At 62.8% G+C, this 26,504-nt stretch overlaps 3 protein-coding genes and 1 long non-coding RNA gene across 5 annotated transcripts; 2 read left to right on the forward strand and 2 right to left on the reverse strand.

Annotated features, from left to right (window-relative positions):
- Positions 1–9,017: 9,017 nt before the first annotated feature.
- LOC135323709 (uncharacterized) lies at positions 9,018–11,802 on the forward strand. The gene is made up of 2 exons (XR_010385194.1): positions 9,018–9,127; positions 10,548–11,802. It is a non-coding gene; the product is annotated as an uncharacterized LOC135323709 (long non-coding RNA).
- On the reverse strand, positions 9,638–12,707 carry RAB7B (RAB7B, member RAS oncogene family). Its single transcript, XM_026112041.2, has 5 exons — positions 12,419–12,707; positions 11,911–12,037; positions 11,425–11,640; positions 10,905–11,030; positions 9,638–10,188 (listed from the first exon to the last, which is right to left on the reverse strand). Exons 1-5 carry the CDS (start codon positions 12,469–12,471, stop codon positions 10,108–10,110), a joined length of 603 nt encoding a protein of 200 aa, XP_025967826.1. The 5' UTR covers positions 12,472–12,707; the 3' UTR covers positions 9,638–10,107.
- A 3,508-nt stretch (positions 12,708–16,215) lies between these two features.
- On the reverse strand, positions 16,216–19,873 carry CTSE (cathepsin E). Its single transcript, XM_064497943.1, has 9 exons — positions 19,744–19,873; positions 19,209–19,365; positions 18,557–18,674; positions 18,166–18,284; positions 17,882–18,081; positions 17,501–17,623; positions 17,262–17,403; positions 16,786–16,884; positions 16,216–16,672 (listed from the first exon to the last, which is right to left on the reverse strand). Exons 1-9 carry the CDS (start codon positions 19,797–19,799, stop codon positions 16,508–16,510), a joined length of 1,179 nt encoding a protein of 392 aa, XP_064354013.1. The 5' UTR covers positions 19,800–19,873; the 3' UTR covers positions 16,216–16,507.
- Positions 19,864–26,432, forward strand: RHEX (regulator of hemoglobinization and erythroid cell expansion). Of its 2 annotated transcripts, XM_064497945.1 has the most exons (7): positions 19,864–22,030; positions 22,579–23,906; positions 24,046–24,093; positions 24,651–24,739; positions 25,511–25,624; positions 25,795–25,856; positions 25,950–26,432. In XM_064497945.1, the coding sequence occupies exons 3-7, from the start codon at positions 24,077–24,079 to the stop codon at positions 26,151–26,153; spliced, it is 486 nt and encodes a 161-aa protein (XP_064354015.1). In that variant the 5' UTR covers positions 19,864–22,030; positions 22,579–23,906; positions 24,046–24,076; the 3' UTR covers positions 26,154–26,432. The 2 variants fall into 2 exon arrangements, with proteins under 2 accessions (XP_064354015.1, XP_064354014.1); XM_064497944.1 differs by having other exon boundaries at positions 22,579–24,093.
- The last annotated feature ends 72 nt before the right edge of the window (positions 26,433–26,504 follow it).

The raw sequence follows: 26,504 nt of genomic DNA on the forward strand, positions 1-26,504 counted from the left end.
GCAGGCAGGGTCCCCACCTCTCCTGCCTCTGTGTAGGGAAGAGGTTGAAACACTCAATAGCGCGGTGATGTTCCAGTGCAGATAAAATTGGGCTATCTGTCATCAACCTTCCAGGCATGATCTCCAGGCAGGGTCAGGCAGGAACCACACCTGCGTCACGTGCTCGTTCGGTAGGAAAGTTTGACAAGTTCTTGAGACGCCCCTGGCAGTGAACACGAATGGAGAAGGGAGACGGTGGGATGGGCCATCCAAGACCTGCAGACTTGGGAGCCAACCTTCAGAGATATCAATCAGCCTCTTTGCCCTGGAAAGTTACAGGTGTCTTGGGATATGCAGCGTTTAAACCTGCAAAAGGCACTGATGTGGAATGCACGTCGGCGGGGCGCAGCCCACTCCGACCAGGAGAAAGGGCTGGCCCTGGCCTGCCGTCGCGTCCCTGGCCCGTGCTGACACCACCTTGCAGGGCTGTTTCCAGGCCCATGGACCCTTCTCCTCCCAGAGGAGGAGGTGCAGGTGCCGGGCGCTGGTCAGGATGTTCTGGGTGGTGAGATGGACATGGGGAGGGGAAGAGGACAGCAGGAACCACCAAAGGAACAGGCCACTAAGAGGAAGCTTTGGTGGGTTATTTGCAAGCGAAGGAATTATCTTTCCTGTTGCTGTTGTCCCCAAGGATAGCTCAACATGAACCATTTGTAGGGGAAAGCTCTGCTGCCCTCCCTGCCCCGTAAAAACCCAAACTGCAGACCCAAAGTGGGTGGGAAGCATCTGGGCTGACTGTCCTGCGCTGCTGCCGTCTGTGAGCATTTGTTGGCCTCTGTGTGGAGAACGACTGATGGGAAAAGGGAGAGGGGAGAGAACAAAGAGGGCACCTGGAGAGGAAGAAAGGAGGGAGACATGGCTGGGATGGGAGGAGGAGAGCAGGCAATGATGTGGCACTTGCCCCCAGAGTCTGGCAGAGGAAAAAGCTTTGGTACCTTGTGCATGTTGAACTGAGCATCAGCGCTTTGCGCCGTGAAGCCCCATCTGACGGGTATCAGTCACCGTGTCCAGTGCGCTGAGGCAGCATGTGTGCTGAAGAAGCATGCTGCCAGCGAGTGCCAGAGGGAAAGGGAGTGATTCATTGCCATCTGAGAGACAGAGGTAATAATTGCCCAGCAGTTCTCCTGTAAATATCATTAATAACCCGTATCACCTTATTTAAAGGGCAGACTGATAGGCAGGGAGCCCTTTGAAACGGAAACGCATGACATGGAAGGAGGACTGCCAGCGCAAGCGTGTGTGGTGGTCCCTGCTACAAGGTAAATCCAGAGAAGCTCAGAGACCAGCACCCAAAGGTCCCAGCCAGAGTGGGGGCCTGCTTGCGAGGCACATGCAGAAAGAAAGGAAACAGAGTCCCCGCTGCAGAGGCATCGCTGGCATTGCCAAGCTACCTACACAAACAAGTAATGCTAAAGGGGATTTTTTTTTTTTGCCTGCATCGAATTGGGCACTTTTCCCAGCAGAGCTCCACCAATGAAAGACTTTTCTTTCCTCATGTTTCTAAACTGACGTCCCCGTATGGGCAGAGCCGTGGAGCTGGAGAAGTGGCCCGGGGCACTGGGAGTAAATGACTTGTTTGAGATCAGTATCTCAGCTTGGAATAGGACCGCAGTCCTGAATTTAAGTTTCCACTTTAATCACAGCCATCTGCCTTTGAAAAGAACTAGCTGTTGAACAGAGAGGACCTCGAGCCAGTCTGTGCATCCACAGCCCAGGGAAGGCTGGTGCATGTGTCCTGAGCAAGGCAGGAGGCAGAGGAGACAGGTCTTGCCTAAGGGACCAGCCCAGCTCTCAGCTTGAAGAGCAATGTCAGATTTATTTAAATCCAGCTGGTATGAAAAGTGAAATCCCAAAGCTGGCACGGATGCCCAGTGCACGAGTGAGAGAGGAACAGCTCCAGGCAGGGAGGCTGCAGGTGTCCCTCGTCCTCTGTGCTGTGTGCTGTTCGGGTCGGGCTCTGGACGCTCCCCTTGCGTAGGACCCAGCAGGGTCAGCAGTGGGGTTGCCAGGTCCAAGGGAATGTCTTCTCGTCCCCGGCAGACAGAGCAGTAAAATGCAGTTACACTGGGATGCGAAACCAAAACAGCCTAAGGGAGCCAGTGGTGCACGTGCTGGGGTCTTGGTCTGAGACATTTTGGCAGGCCAGAAGTCCATCCAGTTGGGTTTCTTGCCCACCCAGCAGTGAGAAAACATGAGGCAGGTGATCAGCCCAGTGCAAGATGACCTGCCCACAGGGGCTGACTTGCCTGAGCACCTTCGGGTTTGTTCTGTCCCCTTCACGTCCAGAGGTCCCTCCCGTGCGGGCCGACTCGCCAGCCATCTCCCTCTGCGTGGACATAGGTGAGCTCAAAGGAAGGGCTGATGGCTCCCCTTCCAAGAGCCACCATTCCAAAGTCCCGCTGGGTGTGATCAGGGAATTGCTTTTAATGGAAGACTTGCCCTCCAGAGAATCCAGCCTTATACAGCCCCGACGGTTCTCGGACATTTCTTGCGACAGGACGTGCAGTCCTGGTCAAACTCCACTTTCAGGAACTATAAATACAACTCAGATGCTGCCTCTTTCTGCTTCAGCAAAACATGCCGCGTGTGGCCCTAAGCCACTCTGCAGGGACGTGGGCACCGGCGGCCCGTGCCACACGCTGGCCAGCATATGCAGGGCGCCTCGGAGCGCCCAGGGAGCACGGGGGGGATCCAGAAAGCACGGAGGTGCTGGGAGATGGAAAGGAGAAACAGGGACTTGCCCGAGTCAAGCATGGAGCCATAAGTGTGCAGGTTGCTGAGCTGTTTATCTTCTGGTCTGATAACAGCATACCAAGCACGGGAATGCATAGATTTATTTGCAGATGATTAATATTAGCAGCTAGATTGCACTTAATGAGGGTAATAATTCAGTGGTAATTTACTGCTGGGAACGATGGGAAAGCTGCGTGGAGCCCTGAGGTGCGAGTCAGTGGGAGAAAGGCAGAGCGTCCTCCCAGCGTGGAGGGGACCTGGTGGGGCACCCGGGCTTGCCTGGGGAGCTGCTGCTGGCAGCGGGAGCCGCAGGCAGCCTCCCTCCCTCCCCGCCTCGGTCTTGCTGCCGGGGTTTTTCTGTTTTCAGGTGATTCTGCTAAGGAAAGGGGGCTTGTGCGGTCACAGGTGTGGGCAGGAGTCATCTGCCTCAGCTAGGGCATAAGATGGAGGTGCTGCAGGTGGAGCAGGGCAACCTTTGTGGTCAGTGGAGGGAAGCTGGTGTTTCCAGGTAGATCAGGAAGATCTGGAAGGGCTGTTGCTCCACAGGGCTCTAAGTGCAGGCTGATGTGTGACTCAGACTTCAGTACCTGCACTGGAGACATCTGAAGTCTAGTGGAATGAGTCCTGTTTCTGTCCCTCCAGGAACTCTTGAAACCACTGTTGCACCTCAGCCAGGGAGGAGAGCAGAGGCGGTGGGCTGCCCAATTGCTGAAAGGTTCAGGAACGAGGTGGACAGGTGAAGAGGAGAGAGCCCTGAAAGAAAGGCTGGTAAGGTCAGAGAACCCACGTTGAGGAGAGACACCAGGAACCAGGCCTTTTGCTTCTGCTGTTCACAGAACTACAGGACATGTAAAAAGAAGACCTCCAGGTAAAACAGGAGTCTGTATTAATGTGTACGATGTGAGAAACAGGGAGTGGCTCAGCACCGTTGCAAAGCAGGACCAAGACCCTTTCCTGGGGTGGGATGTCCGTGTGCCCCAGTGCTGCAGGGTGCACGTCGGAGACGCTGATTTGCCTGCTGCAGAGGGGCTCGAGCGGGGTTTGGTCCCGCCGGACACCCCCGGGCCGAGCGCGGAGGCTCGGGGCTGAGCCCGGGCCTGCCCATGCCGCAGGGACACATCATCCTTTGTTTGGAGTTTGCACAGCCTCTGACGCCTCGGTGCCCTGTGGTGCCAGGGTGCCCGGTGATTAGGAAGATGGATGAGTATTACTGGGTTTTTTTTAGGCTCGCTTATCTCCTCCACTGCTTTGGCTCTTGCCATGGTGCAAGGTGGCTTCTCCCACTGGGAGCCTGGGCGCAGCCCGGGAGCGAAGAGCCGGCGATCCCTGGTGCCGCTGGTGGTGCCAGCGAAAGCATGGCCGTGGTCCGGGGGAGCGAGCGGTGTCACCCACCCGACCTGCCTCCGGTCACCTGCGCAGAGCCTGGCATGAGAGGTGACATTCCCAGGGCTGGTTATCGCCGTTTCCTTTTTGTCCAGGAATGCAGCTCCTGGGCCCGGGCCCAGACACCACCTTTTTGCCAGCGGCGTTTCCTCGTACGCCGGCTTGGCCAAGCCACCCGTCGACAGCGGCCAGCTCCGTGGCGCGAGGCGATGATGGAGACGCAGACCTCGCCTGGGAGGGAAACCCCAAACCATCTCAGCTACCAGCTGCCCTAGTGTTTCCCAGGCTTCCCCCTTCACTGCTCGGCCACTCGGTTGGCCTCACCGGCTGGCACAGGGGTCAAAAGACTTATCCAGGGAGGAATGAGGAACGCAGTGTGCTAGAGGGAGACAGCAGGATTATTTACAACACCAAAATAAAGGGTGGAATGCAGAAAGGCATTGCAGGGCTCAGAGCTGCCCCTATGGCTCAGCACCTCGTGGGACATTTTGTGCAACTTATTTCATGGTGTGAACTTGGAGCTGGGGAGAGGTGCTACAGCTTTCTGGTGCTCTACTGGAGGGAACTGCCATGCCCCCTTTGCCTTTACAGCCTTGCAGGAACACCTCCCCCAAAGGCAAGGGAAGGAGTGGGCTCTGGATGAGACAGGATCCCCTGCACACCTCTCCGACAAGGCTTATCACTTCTGGTGCCCGCCCTTGTCCCCAAAGGGAGACCTGCTCACGGGAAAACCCTGGACTAGGACAGTAGGGCTGTCATTAATGTGCCATCCAAGTGCATCTCTGAACTGAAGGTTTTTAAGTCTGAAATATGCTGGTTTGGGGAGGAGAGCAGGTTCTCCTGGTTTCGGACAACTTTACAGAGTCTGATCTCCCTCTGCGGTGGAGCACAGCTCCAGAGCAAGAATCACACCGGCGCAGGGCTGTGCCTGGTGCAAGGCGGCAGACCTTCCTCCGGAGAGAGCCGAGGCGCGCGCTCGGGGACGGCCGGAGTGCCTGGGGCGGACGCGGGGTTGTTTGTCCCGGGGAAGCGCTGCAAAGTGCTGAGGCCGACAGGTATATCCTCCTGGCTGTACTCCTTCCCGCTCTGCCTCAAGTGACCTTGAGCAAGGGCTGTTATCTTATTTGTAGCATGGGCGCAAGATAGCTGCCTCCTCTGAGGGAACGCAAGTGTGCTCAGCCAGGTCTGCCCGAGGCCCAGAAGTATTCCCAGGGCTCAGCAGCAGCGCTGGGAGAGGGGCCGTGCGAGCGGGGCCAGCGCTTGCTGGGGCCGGGGCGGGGAGCAGCCCCAGCCCACTCCTTCGTCCAAAAATGCGCTGCGTCCCTCCGGTTCTGCAGGAGGGAGCGACGGCCGGGATGGCAGGTGCCTCGCGCGCGCTGCACATGGCCCCCAAGCCCGGAGGCTGCGGGGGGTCGGAGGACTGCGCTTGCCTGGAATCCGGGCTCGGGGCTGGCTCCGGGCTCTGCCTCCCCTCGTCTCTCGGTATTTCCCCCCCGGGGGCTTTCTTCCCACTCTTTGAATTAGGAGAGTTGTCAGAAATAAGGTTTCTTGCACAAACAGCTGGATTCCAGTAAAGGGAGGTTTTCTGATTTAGAAGAGGAAAGAGGAATTTTTCCAGAAGAGCGTGGGCAGGCAGTGTGCGGAGGAGGCTGGGAGAAACTCAGCAGCCGGCGGGTGCTGCCTTCCTTACGCCGGCCGTGGTGCGAGGTGGTGCAAAGCCCTGAGAAGCAGCAGGAGCAGGGGGAGACTCGGGATGCGGGATGCGCACTGAATGCGGCTGAAAAGCGAACGTGGTTACAGCAGGGCAGGAGTCACCACGTTTGCATGTTGCTGCTGCCTGTTGTGTGGCCTTGGGCAATGCATTAAGGCCAAAATGCCCAGACCGAGGTGATGGAAGATAAGCAGTGAAAGAAAAGGTCTTGGTGTTAAAGGTTCTGAGGTCAATATCTTCAGAAGTCCTCAGGTGTTTAAATCGAGGTTGGCTGCGACGGATGGCCTCCCCCCTGGTTAATGGTGCAGAGAGAGACGGATCCAGCCCGTCAGCTTTTGGCTCGACAAGCTGGCAGCCTGATTTGCTTTCTTGAAAAGTTTAACGCGGGATGTTACCGCGATGCAGCCAGCGGCCTGGCTCCAATGGCGTGAGGCCAGGAGCAAGCTCCAAGTGCGAGTCTGCCTCGAAAGAGATGGCAGGCAGCATGCATTTAAAGCAAATAAATCACCTCGGGCCAGATGGATGCCTTGGCTCGAGGAAATCTGGCCCGATGGTCATGATAGGAGTGTGGTTCTCTGCGTGGCTCGGAAATAGAGACTACCGCCGCGGAGCTGGTCTGGGTCTTGGTCTAGCGAGGACCGCGTGCAGACCGCGTGCAGACCACGTGCAGACCACGCTTTCCAGGCCCCGTGGTGCTCAGCCCCTGCAGCAAGAGGAAGCCCTGCTGCACTTTCCTTTTGGTCAGCATGGGGGGATTGACCCAAAAAGCTGCAGGTCGTCACAGTTCACATCTGTCTGTGCTCTGGGGAGCTGTTAGTTCGTGTGGGACGGTCGGGTACATCTAAAGCCAAAAGCAAGGGACTTTGGGGGCAGTGAGCTCCTCGTCTGGCAGCAGATACACGTCAGCGGTGGCTGAAGCTGCTCCCAGTAGCCAGGTGAAGACGGCATCGCAGCTCCTTCCTGAGGACAACAGTCACCCCGGTGCAAAGGGCCACGTTCACCCCATGGGAGCAGGACCCGTCCGCAGCACCCGATGGAAACTGGGACCAGCGCAGCAGCACCCGGCCGACGAACCCCGCCTGGCCTCGGGTGGCCCTGCGTGCGGGGACCTGTCTCGCCCCGGCGCAGCCGGTCCTCCCTGGCTGTGAGATTCGGACGGAGCAGCCCTGCTTGGCAGGGCAGACACCTCGCTGCTGAGCGCTTCGCTGCTGGGCGGGAAGGACGCCCGAGGCTAGTGCTGGCTGCTGACTTCAGCATGTACCTCAGCTGACTGGGGGACCGGCCGCAGCCCCTAATCCTCGATACGTGCCGGCTCGCAGCCCCGCTCTTTGCACGCCGCCGGGGCCAGGCAGAGCCCCCGCAGCCCGGCACGCTCCCACGCCGCCGCACGTCGACGCTCGCCCAGCTGGGACGTGGCAACAAAAGCTGTTGTGGAGCTCCCGGGTGACGGGCTTGAAGGGGGAGCATCAGTATTTGCTGTGAATAGGTGGACAGTGCAGCAGAGGGCCGGGCTACGGAGGCTGCTGCAGCCTGGTTGTGGTTCAGGAAGGGGCTAATTCTGCGTCGCGGGCAGCGCAGCGACACAAACACCCGTTAGTGTCACCAGCAGCGAGCTGTATTGATGGCCGGTCCTGCCGGAATAATGGGGCAGTGATCAAGAAAACAAAGAGTAGTCGTACAAATAATTAACAACATCAGCAGAGCTCGTGACTGCGCGGCAGAGCAAGAGGTGCCGATGACAGCAGGACCCTCCTGGAGCCGCTCCATCGCCAGCCTCGCACCGTGCCGCCAAGCCAAGCTCCCCGTTAAGGAGCCAGCTGTGCCACTCTTCATACCCCGCCGTATCTGAAGCTCCTGAAAGCTTGCTCTTAACTTTGAACTTCTTTGGTTTATCGTGTTTGTTTGTAGGACTAACTGCAGCATCTTGAAGTGGCTGAAACCACTGCGTTACCGATGCCCGCTCTCAGTCCCAGGCCCTCTCAGCAGTCTGGTTTTTGCTCCCTGCACAGGCGACTTCCTGCGCGGACCCGGCGTGCGGAGCCCCGGGCAGCGGGGAGAGCCACGAGCTGGGCTGGGCTGGGCTGGGCTGGGCAGACATCGCCGCCTTCCCCGGCCGCTCGGGATGTGCTTACAGCCTGGGCGCTGCAGACGAGCTGCTATCTGTCAAACGCTCAGCCAGGCAGTTTGCAATGCAAATCGACAGGCTCCAACCAGATTTACGCACTGGGAACCAGTCAAAGCCGAACCGGTCCAGTGAGCCGGGGCGCCCGCAGCTTCCTCGGGAGATAAAACGGAGTGCAGTCTGCAGCTTTGGAGCACACAGGATGGTTTAGGGTGGAAGAGCTGTTAGGAGTAATTAAACCTCAAAAGAACTGAAACAAGCTGCGTTTGTGAGTCAAGCATTTAGGGTGAGCGTCAGGCACTAATTCTGCTAATACTGGTAGCAATATTCTCTTTTGCATGTGTCTGTGCTGGCGGTACTTAAATGTGATTTTCCATTTGGTCGTTAGCATCTTCAGCCTCGTTTTTTACTGTTTTTATGCACGGCTTTAATTAGCGAATGCAGAAATGTGGTGGTTCAGCCTGGGCTGTCCAAGCTGAGCGACGCGCGCAGCACAGAGCGCTCATCGAGGCTGGGAAGTACCTTTGACTTATGAAATGTGACAGGGTGGGATAGTGACACAGGGAGGACGAGAGCTCGGTCTGATTTAGTTTCTCGAGTGTCCCCGCGAGCAAGGCCTTCCGCCGCTGCGTGTTGATACCACGGTGCATAGGAACTCACTGAGTCACCCAAGGCAAATATTTTTCCCTTTGATTCTCACCCTGAGAAAAATCTACAGCTGACCTTGTTAATCCCATGTGTTACAAACCTCCCCCCACGCTTTATCGCGTTTCGGCGGCGGGATAGTGTTACCAGCCCGGCACCGCTGCTCTCGCCCGCCAGCATCCTGCCTGGCGCCGCGCCATCCCTTCCCTCGAGCATCCCGGGGCTGCCGGACGCGCCGGCGCTGCTCCCTGCGGGGATGGAGGAGGAGGAGGAGGAGGAAACGTCTCCTGGTGCACGAGCTCCGCGGGCGGCCGCTGCTGGCGGTGCCGATGCGGGAGCCCGGTCGGCTCCGGCGTCGCTGCGCGTCTGCAAGGTGCATCGGCCGCCCTCCTCGGACCGGGCTGGGGGAGACGGCTGCTCTCCCAGGGCACCCGGCACGCGGCATGGGAATGACCCCTCGGCTGCGTCCTGACATCTCGGGCCGGCTTGGAAAGGTCGGTAACCCTCGTCTTTGGGAAGTGCTTGCTCCAGCTGCAGGCCACGTGCAAGCGCTGGGGCCCTGCTCCTCTCCATCCCCTCCAGCTCGAACCCAGCGACTCAGGAACGGCCCCTCTCTCCCCGCTTCTCTGCCACCAAAACCGGTCCAAAGCGTGGCCACGTGGGTCTTGCCGTTGCCCTCCGCCGGCAGCAGGTAGGCCGGCCGCAGCGGCAGGACTTGGGCCGTTAGATCCCGGTTAGATCCCCCCTCCTTCCCCTCCGTCTCTCCTACCGCCCGGCGGGACCTGGGAGCAAACGGGGAGCAAACAGTTAATGCCCCTCGTCCGGATAGTCAGGGACAAATCCTCTCCCCGGCTCGGTGCCTGGATAAACAGCCCGAGCGCCGTTGCGTAACGGAGCGGCATCGTCTCCGCGTGCCTGGCCGGAGCTGTGCGGCCTCGGCAGCACCGCCGCCCTCGTGGGCACGGGGAGCCCAGCCCCACGCCGCAGCGATGCTTTGCAACACATATGTATAAAAATGATTTATTATTACTTTTTTTTTTCTTTTTTTTTTAAAAAAGAGTATCCCTGACAAAGTGCTTTACTGCAAGTCCTCCCCGGTGAGGTGGGAAGTGGTGCGTGCTGCACGGTGGGGTGCGGGTGCGCGAGGGAAACTGAGGCACGGGACGGTGCCGCTCGGCCAGGCGCGGGGAGGCCTGCGCCGGAGAGGCAGCAGCACCACGACCGCGGCCTCCGGCAAAGCCCCGGCCCCGCGCCGGCTCCCCCAGCACCGTCACTGCGGCACCTGCTCCGCGCGGGGTGGGAGCCCGGCGGCCGGAGAGGCCCCCGGAGCCGCTCGGGGCAGCGGGGAAGCAGCAGGAGCCGGGATGCTCGGGTCGCCCCGGCGTGGGGAGCGGCATCCCATGGCACGGTGCCCCCCGGGGCCGGGCAGCCGGCGGGATCGTGGTCCCGGTGCCGCTCGGCCGCCTCTCCGGGCTCAGCAGCAGCTCTTCTTGGGCTTGTCGTCGGGCGTGAGCTTGATGGAGTCTGTTAAATAACTCTCAAAAATCCCTTTATACTGGAAAAGGAACAAGAGCCGGGATGAGTACAGCCAGCGCGGCAGCAGTTTCGCACCTCGCGCGGCCCCAAGCCTGGTCCCCCCCCCGGAGAAGTCCCGATCCCGGGCCCTGCCGGGGGCTCGAGGCTGGGGGGCTCAGGCTGGTCCCCCCCGTCCAAGCCCGGCAGCCGGGCGGGAGGCAGCAGCTCGGCGGGGAGGCCGGTGGCCTCGGCCCGGCTGCCGCTAGAGGACGGTGCTGGCGTGCCGGGCGCCCGCGCAGCGCCGCGGAGAGGCAGCAGTGCTGTTCCTGTTCCTCTGCTGCTCCACCTCATTTCCTAACCTTTTTTTTTTTTTTTTTTTTTTTTTTTTTTTTTTAAAAGCACCAAAGCCTTCCACTTGCTGAGGCGCTCTGACACGCTGGAAATAGGAAATACTGCTGAGCAGAGAGCAGGCTGCAGGGGTCTGCTGGGATCCGCTCCGGACAGCGGCCGGGTCCCGGAGGTGCCCCCGGGAGCATCCCCCACCGGAGCCCGAGGGCAGATGCCAGCCCGGCGCTGACTCCCGGCTCCAAGAGCTCCCGCGTCCCGGCAGCTCTTCCCAGGGGGTTTCTCACCCTCGTCAGCCTCGCTGCATCCCCTCTCGCGAGGGGACGGGGAAGAGTCGGAGGGGCCCGTTGGGACCGCTGAGCCCCCGCGAGCGTCGGGGCAGGGCCGCGGCCGGGCGGCGCGCGGGCTCACCGTGGTTAAGGCCTGCTTCGCCAGGGTCTCGAACGCCTGGGCCACGTTGATGTCGTTCTTGGCGCTGACCTCGAAGTATGGGATGTCTTTTTCCTTGCACCAGGCAGAGGCGATCTCCTCGGGCACCTGCGAGAAGGGCGGATGGGGCCGCAGCACGGACCCGCGCAGCGTTGCGGGTGGCCACCGACGAAGGCCACCCTCCTCCCCATCAGCCCGGGCGCCTCCGGACCTCCCCAGCTTTCCTCCAAGCGCCGCGGGGCAGGGCGGGACGCGGGGAGCGTGGGGGTATCCAGGACGCTTAGGTCCCGCTGGCCCCGGAGCAGCCGCGCAAGGCGCAGGAGCAGCCGCGCAGGGCTCGGCATCGGCGTGCCGCCGCTCCTCCGCCCGGGAGCCCCGGCTCCCCGCGACCGAGCTCCAGCACAGGAGAGGCCTGGCTCTGGCTGGAAGACCGGCATTTTTGAGCCCCTGGGACTCCACGGCGTCTCCGTTCAGCGCACGGGAGTCTCCGGCCGGCCCTTACCTGCCGCTCGCAGATGTCTATCTTGTTGCCCAGCACGACCATGGGGAAGCCTTGCTCCCTGGGGATGACCTTCTCCAGGAAGTCATCTCTCCAGTTCTCCAGGGACTCGAAGGACTCCCGGTCGGTCACGTCGAAGGCCAGCATGCAGCCGTCCGAGCCTTTGTAGAAGGTCGACACCATGGACCGGAACCGCTCCTGGCCCCCCGTGTCCCAGATCTAGGGCAGAGCAGGGCAGGGCTGCAGCCCCCCGGCGCGGCAGCACGGAGACGGGCAGCCCTCCGCTCTGCTGGCTCGGGAGAGCGGAGCCTCCGAAACGGCGCGTCACGCGTTCGGTGCCGCTAAACACCTCCAACCCAGTAAACGCAGCCCTGCGCCTGACCACGCCAGCAGCCGTTTCGCTGCGAGCTTTGGGGATGTTGGGGCGCGCTGGGACGTGGGAGCCGGCTGTGCACCCCCGGCCCCGCCGCTGCCGGAGCGGGGTCTCACCTGCAGCTTCAGGGGGGTGTTGTCCACGGCGATGACTTTGGTGAGGATGCTGGCGCCCAGCGTGGTGCGGTAGTCCTCGTAGAAGGTCTTGTGCACGTACTGGTGCAGGAGGGAGGTCTTGCCCACGCTGCCGTGAGGGAAGGGACGGGGTGAGGACGGTGCGCAGTGGAGCCAGGCTCCGGGGGGGCCCGCGCCCATGGCTCCCCCCACCAGCGTGCCCCAGTCCCGCTGCGCCCGTCTCTGCGGCCCGAGGCACCGCAGTGCTCCGGCTCTGCCGGGCTGCTCTTTGCCCCCAAGCCCACCTCGCATCGCCCACCGGGGCCCTGCCGGCCTCCGGGCAACGCGGGCCAGGGGAGCATGGTCCACTTAGCCAAAGGATTTTGCTTTGCTTAAAGAGGAGTTTGCTCTGAGCTCGGCTCCCAGGGCCGTGCAGACGGCCGGATAAATGGGAACGGGGGCAAAAGCCCCTGCGAGACCGCTCGACCCGTCCGCGCCGGCGGGCTCTTACCCCAGGGCTCCTATGATGATGATCTTCAGATCCACCTTCTTGCTGGAGTCCATGGGAGGGCCCTGCGGCACGGAGAGGCGCTTGCTGGGCTCGTCGCTGCCGGGAGCGGTGCCGGGGCCGCGGTGCTGCTGCCCCCCGCGCCTGCGGCTGCCCGGCCGCGGGGCCGTCCCCCACCGCGCTGCCCAGCCCGGCGTCTCGCCCGCGGCCCCACGGACGGGCGCGGGGGCCTGCGGTCCCGGTGCCGCTCGCGCCGCAGCCCGGCAGCCAGCTCTCGCCGCCCGCGCGTGTCCGGGCACGCTGCTGCGCCCGGCGCAGGGGCTGCCGGGTCTGTGCAGCTGGAAACACCCGGGCTTGGAGCAGGCGTGCGCAGACGGCCGCCCCGACTCGAGCGGGGCCAGGCTCGGGTACGGCTTGGCCAGGGGCACCTTGCTCCAGCCTTCGCCCCCTTTTCGGTTGTCCCCAAAAGGGCACAACCAGGGCTGCTTTCGGGCTTGGTTAATAAATGCTGCGCAAGGCAAAGCGAGCTTGCTGCAGTCCAGCAGCTGGGGAAGGGGAGACCCTGGCCTGGAGATGCCCGTCCGCAGCATCACCATGAGAGTGGCTTAAACAGAGGAAAACCCACATTGTGCTCTTTCCCCTTTCCTTAGCTTGTATAGGAAAAGCTGGAAATCGGTGCATTTGCTTGCAAGCTCCCCGGTTAGTGCCGGAGGGCAGGGAGCGATGCTCCACACGCCAGGACGAGCGGCTGCGCAGCTCCCGCACGGCCTGGGAAAACCCTCGCGGCAGCACGTCCAGCCTCCGACAGACCCATCCCCAGACGGGACGAGCCCCCGCCGGACGGGGGAGCAGCCCAGCTCGCGTGGGAATGCCGGGCACGGCACCGTCCCGGAGCACACGGACGCACTCGCCCACAGCCCGATCCCTGAGTTTTTCCCCGGCGCGCTGTGCCGCCCGCGCGGTCGCCTGTGCCGGGCGGGGATGACACACCGGCCCCGCCAGGGCGTTTCTCCGCTCCGCTTGCTTCCCCCGCGCTGGACGCGGCCGCCCGCGGCGCCGGGCTTTTCCACACCCTCCTGCCATCCCGGCACCCGCGCGGAGGCCGAGCCCCGAATCTCGGCACCCCCCAAAAAAAGCTTTCCAGGCATTTTGCGGCACCCGGGTGGCCTCTCCAGACGCCAGGTGGTTTGGGTTTTAAGCTCAAAATGGAGCTTCCCAGCCCGGCCGCCTCCCCGCTCCCGGGCTCTCCCGTGCTCCCGCATCTCCCGCGGGGACGGCCCGGCTCTCACCTCCGCAGCGCGTCCGCCAGGGCCCCGCGGCACCGGGGAGCGACGGCCGCCGGCTCCGGTCCCGCCCGCGGTTCCGGCGCCTGCCTGCGGCCCGGCGGCCCGCGGAGGGAAGAGCCGCGGGAGGAGGATCCGGGAACCGGCGGCCGCCCCCGGCGCGATGATGCCGCCGGCCGCGGGGCCGAGCCCGCTGACATCAGCGGAAAGGGGCCGCCGGCGCCCGGCCGCGGGGGACGAGCCCCTCCGGCAGCTCCGAGCGCTCCCTCCGCAAACGCAGCGTTCCCGGCGGGAATAGCTCCGTGCTCGCTGCTCCCGGGCGAGCACAGGGAGCGCAGCAAAGCTTACCTCTTCCCAGAGGGTTTCGGGATTGGGTTGGGGCCTTGCTCTGCCCCGGTGCTGTTTACCCCCCCGCCCCGGGAACCCCTTATCTGTCGCTGCCTCCGGGAGGTTATCCAGGGCTGGGAGCAAAACCCCGTCAGGGATATCGCAGCATCGCCTGGCCCCGGGGACCCACCCTGGACTTTGCTCAGACGGCGCCGATAGCGCCCGCGGGGATAAAGCAGCTTTGCGTGCCCGGGGCGGCCGCGGGGACGGCTGGCAGGTGAGGCCAGGGCAGCGGGTCCCGCGGTGGCGGTTCCCGTGGTGGCGGTTCCCACGGTGGCAGGTCCCGCGGTGGCGGTTCCCGCGGTGGCGGTTCCCACGGTGGCAGGTCCCGCGGTGGTGGGTCCCGCGGTGGCAGCGGCTCCCGCGGCCGCAGGAGCGGGGAAGCGGAGGGCAGAGCCCGCGGCGGCCTTGCTGCAGGGGCCGTGCCGGGGGCCGCGTGCCGCCTCCTCCGCTTCGGCAGGCGGGGGCCGAGGCACGAGGCAGGGCCGGGAGCGGGAGCGCTGGGACCTGCCGCATCCCGGCGGGAGCCAGGCTGTGGGCTCCCCAGCCAGCTCCAGGCGCTGCAGCAGGAGCAAACCCCGGGAGGACGCGTGTGACCCGCCAGCGTGACCTTGGGGACCTCCCGGGCCAGCAACGCGCCACGGCCCCGGCAGCAGCCCCTCCAGGCGCGGTGCCCCCCCAGGGAGAGCGTCCCGGCCGCCGGCGGTTCCTGGCTCGGCTCGCCCACGGTCTCCGGCGGCGGGGTGAATTTGGGCGCTGCCGCCTGGTGAGTCAGGCTCAGCAGGGCGGGAGCCTCCGGCTTGGGGCTGCTCGGGGCGGAGGGCGGCTGCGGGGCCGGGAGCTCAGCTCTCCCGGCTGCGAGGGACGGGACGCGGCCGCTGTCGCTGCCCTGCCCGCAGACGAGGGAGACGTCCCTTGCGGGGTCGCAGCCACAGCCGGCCGTGCCGTCCTCCCCTCCCACGGTGCAATTTGGGGACCTGTCTGGCTGGAAACTCCGCTTTTCCCACGGGAGGAGCCGGGAGGCGGTGGGAAGCGCCAGGGGCAGCTCTTGCCGGCGGTGCCTGGAAGGGTGACTCTCGCCTGGCGCGGGATGCTCCTGCCCTTTCCTAATCCCCACTTTTGGTCTCTTTTTCTTTTCAGCGTATTGCTTCACCTTTGCCCCTGCAGCGAGGCTGCGTGAGGGCGGCTGCCGGCCTCCCCCGCGGTGGCAGGGCCATCCCGGCCCTTCCCCGGCCCCTCCAAGCATCCAGGCAACCGAGCTGCTCGCCCCGGCCGTCTCCGCTCCCCGGGGAAAGGGGCAGCGCGGCTTTGGGAGAGGGCTGGCAGCTCCTCGGTCTGCCAAGAGTTAACCTGCCGGCTCCGCCGCCGGGAGAGCGAGCGGAGACCTTTGTCCGACAGGCGGTTGCGCCTTATCTGCCTGCGCCCGGATAAAGCACCCCTAAACCGATACGGGAGCCGGCTGCGGCAGCGCTGGGGCAGTGCCGGTGCCCGGGCGAGGCGGGTGCTGCCTCCTAACACAGGCGCCAAGCCTGGCTGCGAGCTTGGTGTCCGGACCAAGGTTTTCCAGAGCTCCCGGACCCAGTTGTTAAGGCTGCTCCAGTTCGGGCAAGATGTCCCGGCTGCGAAGCCCGGCGCCGGGTGCTGCGGGAGGTCGGCGGGGTCTCGGGCACCCGGCCCCTGCCCCTGCCCCGCGGCGGCTCGTGCGGCGCTTGCTGCCCCGGCCGGGCGAAAGGGCCTCGCGCCGCTGTGAGCAAGGGAAGCCGCCCAGAGCCGCTGATAAAAATAACCCTTCTCTGCGCTTCCCTTTCCCGCTACGCGCGTCTCGGGATGCATCATGCGTGGGCGGCGGCTGCTCGTGCCCGCCCGTGTCCCCCGAGCCCTGCGCTGTCAGCAGGTCCCGCGCGGTGCTGCCGTCGGCGGGGCTCGTGCAGAGCCTTCGTCACCCCCGCAGCCCCCACAAGCTCCCCGGGGCGTCGAGGCGCATTCGCTGGGAAGGCCCTGGAGCCTGACACTCGCCTCCCTGCTCATCGGCACCGGCTGAACCTGCTGCTGGGACGCGCTCGCCTGCCGAGCGCCGAGTCCTGCGGTGCTGCTGCTGCGCGGACGGCAGGGCGAGAAGGACGGCAGGGCGAGAAGGACACTTTCTGTTTTATTACTCTTTATTGGCCCACGTTAAAAAAAGAAAGGAATCTCCAAAACGGCTTCCGCAAAGCTGCCCAAGACATTTTTATGTTTAGCGTGAAACTGCCTCCCGGCAGGTACCGACTCCCATCGCGCTCTTCAGCCGCGGCCCCGGTATCGCCACTACCTCCGAGCGGGGACACTGAGGCACGCGGTGAAGTTAAGTGACTTGCGCAAGGCAGTGGCCACAAATGCAACCCGACAGCTCCCGTTCCTCCCCGTCCCGTCAGACGCCGCAGCCCTAAGGGACAGCCGGGGCCAAGCCCACCCGGTTATTGCCGCGGTCAAAGACCGAGTAAAACTGCCGAATGAAAATGTCGCCGAGGATCCAGAGCGGGCCGGCGGGAGGGGGGATGTCCGCGCCCTGGAAGCCGCTGACGCAGATGTCCATGCCGTCGCTCTTCTCCTAGAGGGGACAAGGACCGTGAAGCTGAGGAGCAAATCGGAGAACCTCACGCTCGCCAAAAACGCAGGAACCACGATTTGCGGGCGGTGGGCTGTGTCGCCCGCGGGCCTTACTATGAGCAGGTAGGCCAGGGGATTGAGCGTGTAGAGGACCCCGTTGATGGCGAAGGTCACGTTGGGCATCACGTTCATGTTGTTGCACTCCACGGCGTACTGTGAGACAGGAGACGCGGCTCAGCTCGCCCGGCCGCACGGCAGGGACGGCCGCTGCCCCCCGGACTGGGGCGAAAGCAAGGGATACCGTACGTCCCTTCCCCAATAGCTCGGAAAAGAACATGAATTTAGCATGGATGGGAAAGAGAAAGCATTGGTCGTGGAAGGAGCAATGAGCTCGTGAGGGCACGATCCATGAAAACCCATCCCTGCTGGGATGCCGGCTGAGGTCTCCTACGGGCTTTCTCAGGACCAGAGTGCACATATCTGCACCAGAGGTGCCTCGTAGCTGGGGCTTACAGCCATGTCCCTCAGTGGGACGTCTGCCGCGGCGAGACGGCAGCTCCAGGGCTTCGCCTCCCCCCCCCAGCTCTCACCTCTCCGTCCACAGGCGTGGCACCGATGTACTTCTGCAGTTCTTTTATGTCCTTGGAAGGACCCGTGAGGAGCGACGTCCCGGTGTCCACGATGGCCTGGCACCCGCCCGCGCAGAACGCCACCGTCCCCCCGACCTGGATGCTGGGAGAGGAGAAGCCGAGGCGAGGAAGGGAGCGGCAGGGAGCGTGTCCCACCTCCCGGCCCCCGCCGAACCCTTCCCGCGCCCGGCGCCGCTCACTTGTCGATGAGGATTTGCCAGTAGCCCTGCTGAGTGACCGGCACCCAGTTCAGGGTGCCCATGAAGCGGGAGGGGTCGAAGCCCCCGAAGAGCAGCTCCCCTCCCACGGCGGACTCCGGGTTCCTGGGGGGAAGAGCAGATGGGAGGGGTTTCCTTGCTTTTGCTTTGCACATTGCTTTTGAAATGGGTGGATTTATCTCCAAATGCCTCCCACAAACGTTTAGGGTCATTAGCTTCATTCCTGCAATGCTAGGACTGCTGCTAAGAAACCTGAGAAGATCCCCTTACTACCTAGGTAAAACATCTGTATTTTAACGGCCTTTCCTGGAAAAAAGGGGCCGAGTCTATGCAAGAGCCCCCAGAGCAAGGCCGTGTCCTCACGCGCTCATGTAGACGGAGAACATGGGCAGCTCCACCAGGTTTTGTGCCATCATGTTGTCGAAGACGGGGGTGACGCCGTCCACGGCCAGCGAGGGGTAGGCCAGCCCCAGGATCCCGTCGAACTCGGCTTCCAGGAAGACCTGGCCGGGCTCGCTGATGCTCTCCGCAAACTGCTGGTTGGTCACGGTGAGGCCCTCGACCTGTGGCAGGAAGGGTCTCCCTGGCGTTGGCGCGTCTTCGGGGGCAACCGAGCCGCCCGGGACGGGGGAAACCAGGCGACTCACGGTTACGTGGTCAGACCCGATGATCCCGGTCAAGCTGCCGGTCCCGTACTGGATGGAGAAGGGGGTGCCCACGGCCTGGTACGTGCTGGACTGGGAGGACTGGAAGCGCGCGTGCGCCGCTGCGGGAGAGGAGGCAGCGGGGCGGTTCGCGGGGATGGAGAGCGCGGCGCGGGGAAGCCCGGCGCTCCCGCGGTGCCGGTCCACCGGGGCGGCACGCGAGGGCGACCGCGGCTCACGGGGGAGCTCGGCCGTGCCGGCATCACCCCTTTGGAGAAGGGACAACCCTCGGCGCCGGCAAGGGGGGAGCCCGGCCGAGGGGGACGGCCGCAAGGCGGGATGCCGGGAGACGGGCTCCGGCCGCGCTCGCGCCCCGGGGCTGCCGCCGGCTCACCGCAGGCCTTGCTGACGCAGTAGGCGGACGGCACCCAGAGGTTGGAGGAGCCGGTGTCGAAGACCACGGTGAAGTTCTGCGGCGGGTTCCCGATGGAAATCTGCCCAAAATACTCCACCTGGCCGGAGCAGGCGGAGGCCGCCGTTAGCCGTCGGCGCGGGAAGGGCTCGCTGCGCCGCGGCGCTGGTTGCTCGCGCAGCATCGTGCCGGGCGAACCCGGAGCCGGTTACAGAACTGCAACACGAGCCCGGGATGAAAGGCAGTGCCGCGGACGTGGGCACCGCGCTGGAGCTGGCAGCGAGGCCGGGACCGGCCGGGACCTGCACCGCGAGGAAGCAAACGGTCCTCTGCAGCGGTGCCTTGCAGGATGCGTGCAACCGCGCATTAGTTCTGGGGGGAATTTGGGTCTTGCACAGGCAGCTCCAGGCCTGCAATGGGAGGGCAGGCGCGACCGCGGTCCCTCGCCTGGGATCAGCACTGGGATCACGGCAGCAGGCAAACAGCGAGGGGCCGGGCCGGCAGTGAGCCCGCACTGGGCTCGCTTTGCCAGCAGAAATTACGGGAGGTGTTTGAGCGTTTGAGGCTGTTCGTGCAAACCAAGGTGCTCCGCGGGCGCCCCGCGGCCCTCGGCCCCCTCCGCCGCCCCACTCACGTCCATGTAGTTGATGAGGGGCTCGCTGGCCTCGCTGAGCGCGCCGCAGTCCTCGCTGTACTGCAGCATGTCCAGCTTGTGCGCCTTCCAGAAGTGCCCGAGCTGCCCGCGGTCCCGCAGCAAGCGCCGCAGCGACCGCCGCCGCGCCAGGGCCACCCTGCGGCAGCAAGGCTCCGCGTCGGCCCCCGCCGCCCGCCCCGGGCTTGGGGGGCCACCGCGGGCCGCCGGCCCCCGCAACCCCCAGCGCGCCCCGCGAGTCCGTGCCGCCCGCTCCCCGACGCCCATCCCGCAGCCCCGATGCCGGCCGTGGCCAGGACGGTCCGGCCGGAGGGGGAAGGAGCCCCGGGAAGCCGCCGAGGCTGCAGACCGGGGAGCTCGGCCGCGGCGCTCGGCCGTTCCCGCGCCGGTGGGACCGTGGGAACGGACCCCGCCGTGGGGATGGAGCCGCCGCGGGAATGGAGCAGCAATGGGAATGGAGCAGCAATGGGAATGGAGCCGCCACGGAGGCCGCCCGGCGCCGGGGACGTCCCCTTACCGTCTGAGCCCATTCGCCAGCGCCAGGCAGAGCAGTGCCAGGAGCAGGCGTCGCATGCCGGCGGCCGGGCACCGCCGCTCCCCTGGGCCGGGCTCGGGGGCCGCGCGGCCGCTCGGCTCTTATAGCAGCGGGTCCGGCCTCGCCCCGCTGCGCCGGCCCGCGATAACGCCGCGCTCTGTGTCAACACGGGGCTTTTTCATCAGGAATGAATCACCGGCTGCGTACCGGCCGGGGCGGGCGCGGGCGCCGGTGCCAGGGCCGAGCAGACCTGCCCCGCGGCCCCTGCCCCTGCGATGGCCGCTGCTTCGGCACCCGGCGGCTCTCGCACCGGCTCGGGGCGATAACTTCATCAGCTCGCAGGATGCAATTGCACGGACCACTCTCCCTTCTAACAACATGTCCACGAAAGGGATTTTGGCGAAGTGCCTCGAGCACGAGCCGGCGTACCGCAGGGCTGGCCGCTCCCACCGGAATAACCCATTTCCTGGGAGAAATCGCCGCTCGGATCACAGCAATCTGCAAACGTGCTGATAGATTCGGTTTGAAAATACGGAAATCAAAGCGGTCAAACCTTTCATTTAGAAATCTGCAAAGCTAAGCACACGTCTTTCTGTTTTTATTCTGTTCCTTAGAAAATCTCTTTAAAACCCAACCTCTGAAAGTTAAATGGAAAGTTATATTCCAGGTGCAACACTTTTTTTCCCTTGTGGGGGTTTTGGCCGGTGCTCTGCTCTCCCGTGTTTGCTCAGGGAGCGGGGGACGGGCCCGGCTCGCCGCGGGCTCCCGGCTGCCCTGGCGTGCGAAACGCCCGGCGTGGGTGGACGCGGTGCCGCGGGCACTGGCCTGGCGCAGGCTCCCACCCGGCCGCACCACCCACCGCCGGTTTTCCGGCCGGGATTGGGATGGCGACAGAGCAAAATGTGCAGGGTTATCCATGCAAAGGGGCCTCTGAGCCCGGGCTGCTAATAAAACAGCAGAAATGATGTGTTGAGCTGCAATTTAATGAAATGCGACTGCTGGCTGCTGCAGCGCCCGGGCTTATAGGCAACGTATGGGCTGTCGCAGCCCTGTGTCGCTTGCAAGCGGTGTCGGGCAGCGCGTTTCGGTCCATGCACCTTTATGCACTTGTCCTCAGACACCCTGGAAAGGGGCTGTGCACGTCGTGGGAGACGTGTGCCTGTGCTCACCTCGGGCCTCGGCGCCTTACTCATTTGCAGAAAACTGTTTACAGGCTAAAAATATGTAATCTCTCTTCTTTTTTTTGCATTTCCTTTAGTTCAGCCACTTCCACTATTAGCCAGGCCTGATTCAGATCGCACCCGGGTAGCATTTACAGAAAAAAATCTTTTTTTTTTCCTCTGCTTATCAGCCGTATCTTTTATCTGTTAATCTGTTTGCGTATCGCCGAGCGTTTCGGAGGGAGCTCTCTGATGGCAGATAGGCGCTTAAAAAAGAAAATAAGTTAAAAATGACTGGCACCGGCGTCTCCGGTAACAGCAGGCTGCTGCTTTGATATTTATTTATATGTTTGCTCATCGACGCATTTATTTAGGCACCAGGCAGACGGTGCCGGCTGGGACCAGGGGCTGGCGGGGGGCTCAGGGTGGGCAAATCCCGGCTGTCCGGGAGGCTTCGGGAGGCTGCGGACGGGCGGGAGCCGCGGAAACGGGCAAGATCGCGTGAGCTGCCTGGGAGCGGCACGAGGACGGCGGGACGGACGTTGCAGTTTGCAGGTACGCTCGGCACCCGGCCCGGCACCCGGCGTCTTCCGCCTCGGAAAAGCGGCTTGAAAAGCTGAACTTGGGGTCCACGCTTTTGACTTAAAACAAACCCTCTCCTGCGCCCATGCAAAATGAGCTATTCTGTTCCGAATTGACGTTTTAGGACAAAAAAAATAGGATGCTGAGACTTTATTACCCTAATTAGTTGAATTTTTTTTTACCCTATTTGGCTGGGTTTTTTTAACCCTATTTAGCTGTTTTTTGCCCGATTTGGCCATCGAGCGGCACACGCTCCTCGCCGTGCTCTGGGCCCGCCGGTCGGCAGCAAAACCGCGAGGATGCCGGAGCCTGCGAGAAAAACCCATCTTTCTCCTGCCGAATCGTCCGACGCCGCAGCCGCGCTGGACCTGTGCACCGGAGGCTGCTGCCGCGCGGGAGAGAAACCCCGGACACGTTCAGACGACGCAGCGGAAAGGCGGGAGCGTCACGGGGGGGGCGGCGGGGCTCAGCAGCGCTCAGTGCCGGGGAGCCCGCGGGAGAGCGGGGAGCAGCACCGCGGCCGCCAGGTAAAGCAGCGCCGGGTGCTGCGTCCGTCGGCTTCCGCGGCAGGGGCGGCCCGGGAAGCGAAGGGGCCGTTGGTAAGGATGGGGGCTGGCCGTCTGCGTCCCCCGAGCCCGAGCTCCGGCGCTGAAGCCGCGTGGGGAGGCCTGACCCGGGCGGGATCAGCATCGTCCGAGCTGGTCCCACGATTTCACATGCTTTGCGCTGGGCTGGCGCTTCTTGACTTTGCTCCTCAATACTCGGCCAAGACCGAGCTCTCGGAAGCCTTGATTCGACCAGGAGGATCCGGAGGATCTTAGGCCAGGAGGTCTAAGACCAGGAGGTCTAAGAGGGGTCAATGCCCCGGGAGGGGGGCAGAGGGGGCTCGCGGCAGGTTACCCCACAGAGCAGAAGGTACGTGTGCTGGCAGCATCCCGCTCGCAGGTACCTTCAAAACAGATATTGCAATACCCATGTATGTATAATCTCTTCGATCTCAGTCTAACCCCCCCCCAAGCAAAGAAGCTGCTGATATTTGGATACGGGTCTTATTTTGCAATTTCCTTTTGAGCAGCTCACCTCAGATAGCTATCTGCTGCAGCAGCATCTCCCGCACCGCGGTAGGAAATGAGCCAGTTGAGGATGACAGCCAGCTAAGACGGATATTCGGGGACATATCAGTGCGATAAGGGAGGGGGAAAACTCCAGCAAGAAATGGACGTTTAGCTTGGCAGTTGCCAAACTGTCTGGGTAAGTGGAATTTCACAGGAGACTGGTGAGATTATCTGGAAAGCTTTTGATGAAATGCTCTTAGCAATCTGTCACGGAGGAGAATGTATAACCTGATCCATAGGATGGATAACGTCTTTGCTCTTATTATCTGTCTATCTAGCATACTATTGAGGCTACTTTAATCAGGATATCAAAGCTCTGGTTAAAAACACCTCCCTGTGGCAGCCATTTATGAGCAGTAAGAGCGTACAGGCATCGAGCTACAATAGAAAGTGCTTTTTTGCAGTTAAAGCTCGCAAAATGAACACGACCTGATTGCTGTCCCTTATTATAAAGTTGCCTTCTCTTGACTATTATGGCCAAAAGCTCCAAGCCAAGGGTTCCCGTTCACGCACATGTGTTTTTTGATCATGTGCCTTAAGGCCCATTGACTTCCACAGGATTTAAGTATGTCGTTCAAATTAAATGCGAGAGGGTTCAAATGCAGTTAAATCTTCCCAGCTCCTTAATTTGCAGTGGGATTTGGGAAACCAGCTTGCTTAGTCACTGAAAAATCCTGTCCGAAGTGTTGGGATGAGTCTGGCACGTCCGAACCGTGACCGATGCGGGAGCCCTGCTCCAAGCTCGCTGCCCGCTTTGGGTTACTTGGTTCTGGGGAGTTTATTATTATAGTCACCAAATATTTTTTATGCATTACGAAAAAAGAAAGTTAGAGAGAACGAAAGCATGAAGAACAAACTTCAGCCTGTTTTCCGGTGCCGCGGTGGAGCTCGCGAGCTGCAGCCACGCGTCAGGCCAAAGTAAACGGCCGGGAGGGAGTTTGTTGCTGGATGTAAGGGACACATAGGAGGAGGGATCACAACTGTAGTAATAGCTTAGCACAGAGCCTAGGAAAGCCTTGATATATTTATTTTCTGCAAGTGCTGTCTGCAGTGGTAGACCGTGCTTTCACATGCTGAGTCTCATCTTTAGTTGATGTGCAATGGCGTTTAACTTGATGGAAAAGTTTTGACCGCCGCCACGCTGATGGTTTCGCACCCAAAGCTTTTCTCCCCGGTCGCCCGCTGCTCCGGAGCCCCTCGCCGGGGCGGGTCTGGCTCTTTCCCCGCGGTATCGCTCGGCTGGGTCTGTCCCTGCGCTGAAATACCCCCCAGCCCCGCAGCGAGAAAGGTAAGGCGATAAATCCTGCTGGTTTGCTGCAGCTGCACCTCCGGCTCGTCGCCCGCGGGCTGGTCGGGGGGTGAGGATGCCCCCGGCCTGGCAGCAAACCTAGCGGGTGCCGCGGGCTCAGGCGCGTGTCTCCCCGCAGGACGCTCCGCGGCACCCACGGCCCCGGCAGGATGGACTGCTCCCCGTGGTGAGTGCTGGTCGAGCGCGCTCGGCGCTGTAAACGCCCTAAAACCAAAGGATAACCCCGGTACCGGACTCCTTTCGCCTGCGTTTTGCAAACCGGGGGCCGGAGCCGCTTGTGCTGCGCCGCGTCGGGTGCTGGCTGCGGCCCCCTCGGCGGGTAAAACCCTGGTAAAACCACGCCGGATTTTCACTGCAAACTGGGCAGTTTTGTCGTCTTCGCTGGCTGCGTGTGACGGACGCATGGGCTCGGGCAGGGCTCGTGATTTTGGCCAAGCGCGTCGGGGAGGCCACGCGCACGGCTTGGGTTTTGCAGAGCGGGCTGCGCATCCCGCGCTGGAAACCAGGCTGGGCACCCAGAACCGGGCGCCAGCACCACTCGGCGCTCCTGGAAAAGGAGCCCCAGGTGTTTTGGATGCATCACTTAAAAACAACCCCCAACCCCCCGCGACAGGCCTCGGTCCAACGCCTGCTTTCCAGCAGCGTCAGCCGAGCGGTGCCTGGCAGACTGGGCACAATTTGGTTGTTTCTGCCTCCCAGACAAGGTGTTTTTCTCCTGGGCAGGTGGGTGCTTGTCGCCATCTCCGCCATGACCTTGATCTTCCACGCGCTCTTCTTGGTGATACTGTACATGATACTCAGCAGGAAAATAGGTAAATAGCAGCCTTATCGGCGCTGTTCCTCCTCCTGCTCTGAAATAGCGGATTCAGAGAGTGGCAGCAGTTTGCCCAAAGCCTCGAGGTCCCCTGGGCTGCGAAAGCAGCCGAGTCCTGGCTCCGGGTCCGGTTCTGGCACTGCCGCTTGCCTCCGGCCCGAGCGCGCCCGCGATTTGGGAGCAGAGCGGCTCACGGCGGCGGTTAGTGCCGGCGAGGGCGGCCGGTGCCCCGGGGCAGCGCAGCGTTGGGGCGGCCGGTGCATCGCGGCGTCGGGGGGGCTACGCTGCCGAAAATGCCGCTTTGCTCCCACAACTTCTTCGTTATTTTGTTGCTGTCGTTAGTAAAGTGGAAAATCATCGTCAGAATTAACGCTTCCTGTTGCAAAACGTTGAATCAGGTGAAACCACATTTTGCATCAGGGAAATTTTTCACGTGGAAACCGTGGCCGCGCCGGCGCCGAGAACCAGCCCCGCTCGGCCCCGCGGGTCCGGCCGGCCTCGAGCTTGCGCGGGAGGAGGGCAGGCGCGGAGGTTTCACCCGCGCTTTCCATCGCGGGGGGCCTGGGCGCACGTCTCATCCTTCCTGCAGCGCAGCCGATAGATATTGCACAGTATTAAACAATTTCCGTGCCGCTGCTGTGTGAAACGGCCCGGGAAAGGCTGCAGGGCCAGAGCAGCCCCGGGGCAACCGAGAAATAAAGCGCCCAGAATGGGGCTAGTGAGGAAAACGGGGGTTTTTATGATTTTGCGGGGTGCGTGTCCCTTGCAGAGCATCTCTGCGGCGGCAGCAAGGCTGGTGACCAGCCGGCAGTGGAGCCCGAGCGGCCCCCGGCCCCGGCCCCGGCCCCGGCGGGGAACACGGCGCTGCAGGCAGCCTACGCCGGTAAGGGGGGTCCCGGGCCGAACCGCGGGAGACGGGCGAGGGCGGACGCGGCGCGGGGCTTTGCTTTCCTTGCGCCCGCAGCCGTCGTAGCCCCGCTCCCATTGCCCCCCCCCCCCCGTTATTTTCCACTGTGGAGCCCCGCGGAGACGGTGGTATCCCCTGTTTTTAAGGGAGCAGCGACACCTCTTCGGAGACCTCCGACGACTCGGACAGCAGCCCGTCGGGCCGGCAGGTGAGGGCGTCTGGCTGAAACAGCCCGGGCTGATTAAAGCCGCTTGTTAAAGCCGCTTGTTAAAGCCGCTGACGCGGGTTTGGGCCGCGCCAGGTGCCGCGCGCGGAGGAGAGCCTCAACTACACCTCGCTGCGCTTCACCGCCAAGGGCCGGCCGCCGGCCGCCGCCGACTACGAGAACATGAAGGTGGGAGCGGACTACATCAACATGGACCCCAAGAAGAGGAAAGCCGACTTCTGGGCTTGCTCCAGCCCCGTGGCGGCCAAGTCCATAGAGTACACGGAGGTGAAGCTGTGACCGCCCGGGGGGGGGGCTCCCCCGGCCGGGACCCTCCGGCACCGGCCTCACGGAGGGGGTTTCTGCTCCTCTGCTCAATGAGTGACTTCTGCTGGATTTTATTCCCGGCAATCCCTAACCCCCCCATCCTGGGGATCCTACGGGAAGGTGCCACCGCTCCTGAAGAGCCCAAGCGCGGGAGCCGCAGCTCAACATACCCGAACCAGGCTGGCATCTCCTCTACACCTTTTTTTTTAATTTACTTTGCTGACAGTTGCCATAAAAATCCTTTCAAATACAGTTTCTCTCCTGGCTTTGCCCTCCCTGCGTGACCAGCACTGGCTGCTCTTCCTCCTCCTCCTCCTCTCCTTC

Source organism: Dromaius novaehollandiae, chromosome 27 (genome assembly GCF_036370855.1).
Source record: "Dromaius novaehollandiae isolate bDroNov1 chromosome 27, bDroNov1.hap1, whole genome shotgun sequence".
In the NCBI taxonomy this organism is placed as follows: domain Eukaryota; kingdom Metazoa; phylum Chordata; class Aves; order Casuariiformes; family Dromaiidae; genus Dromaius; species Dromaius novaehollandiae.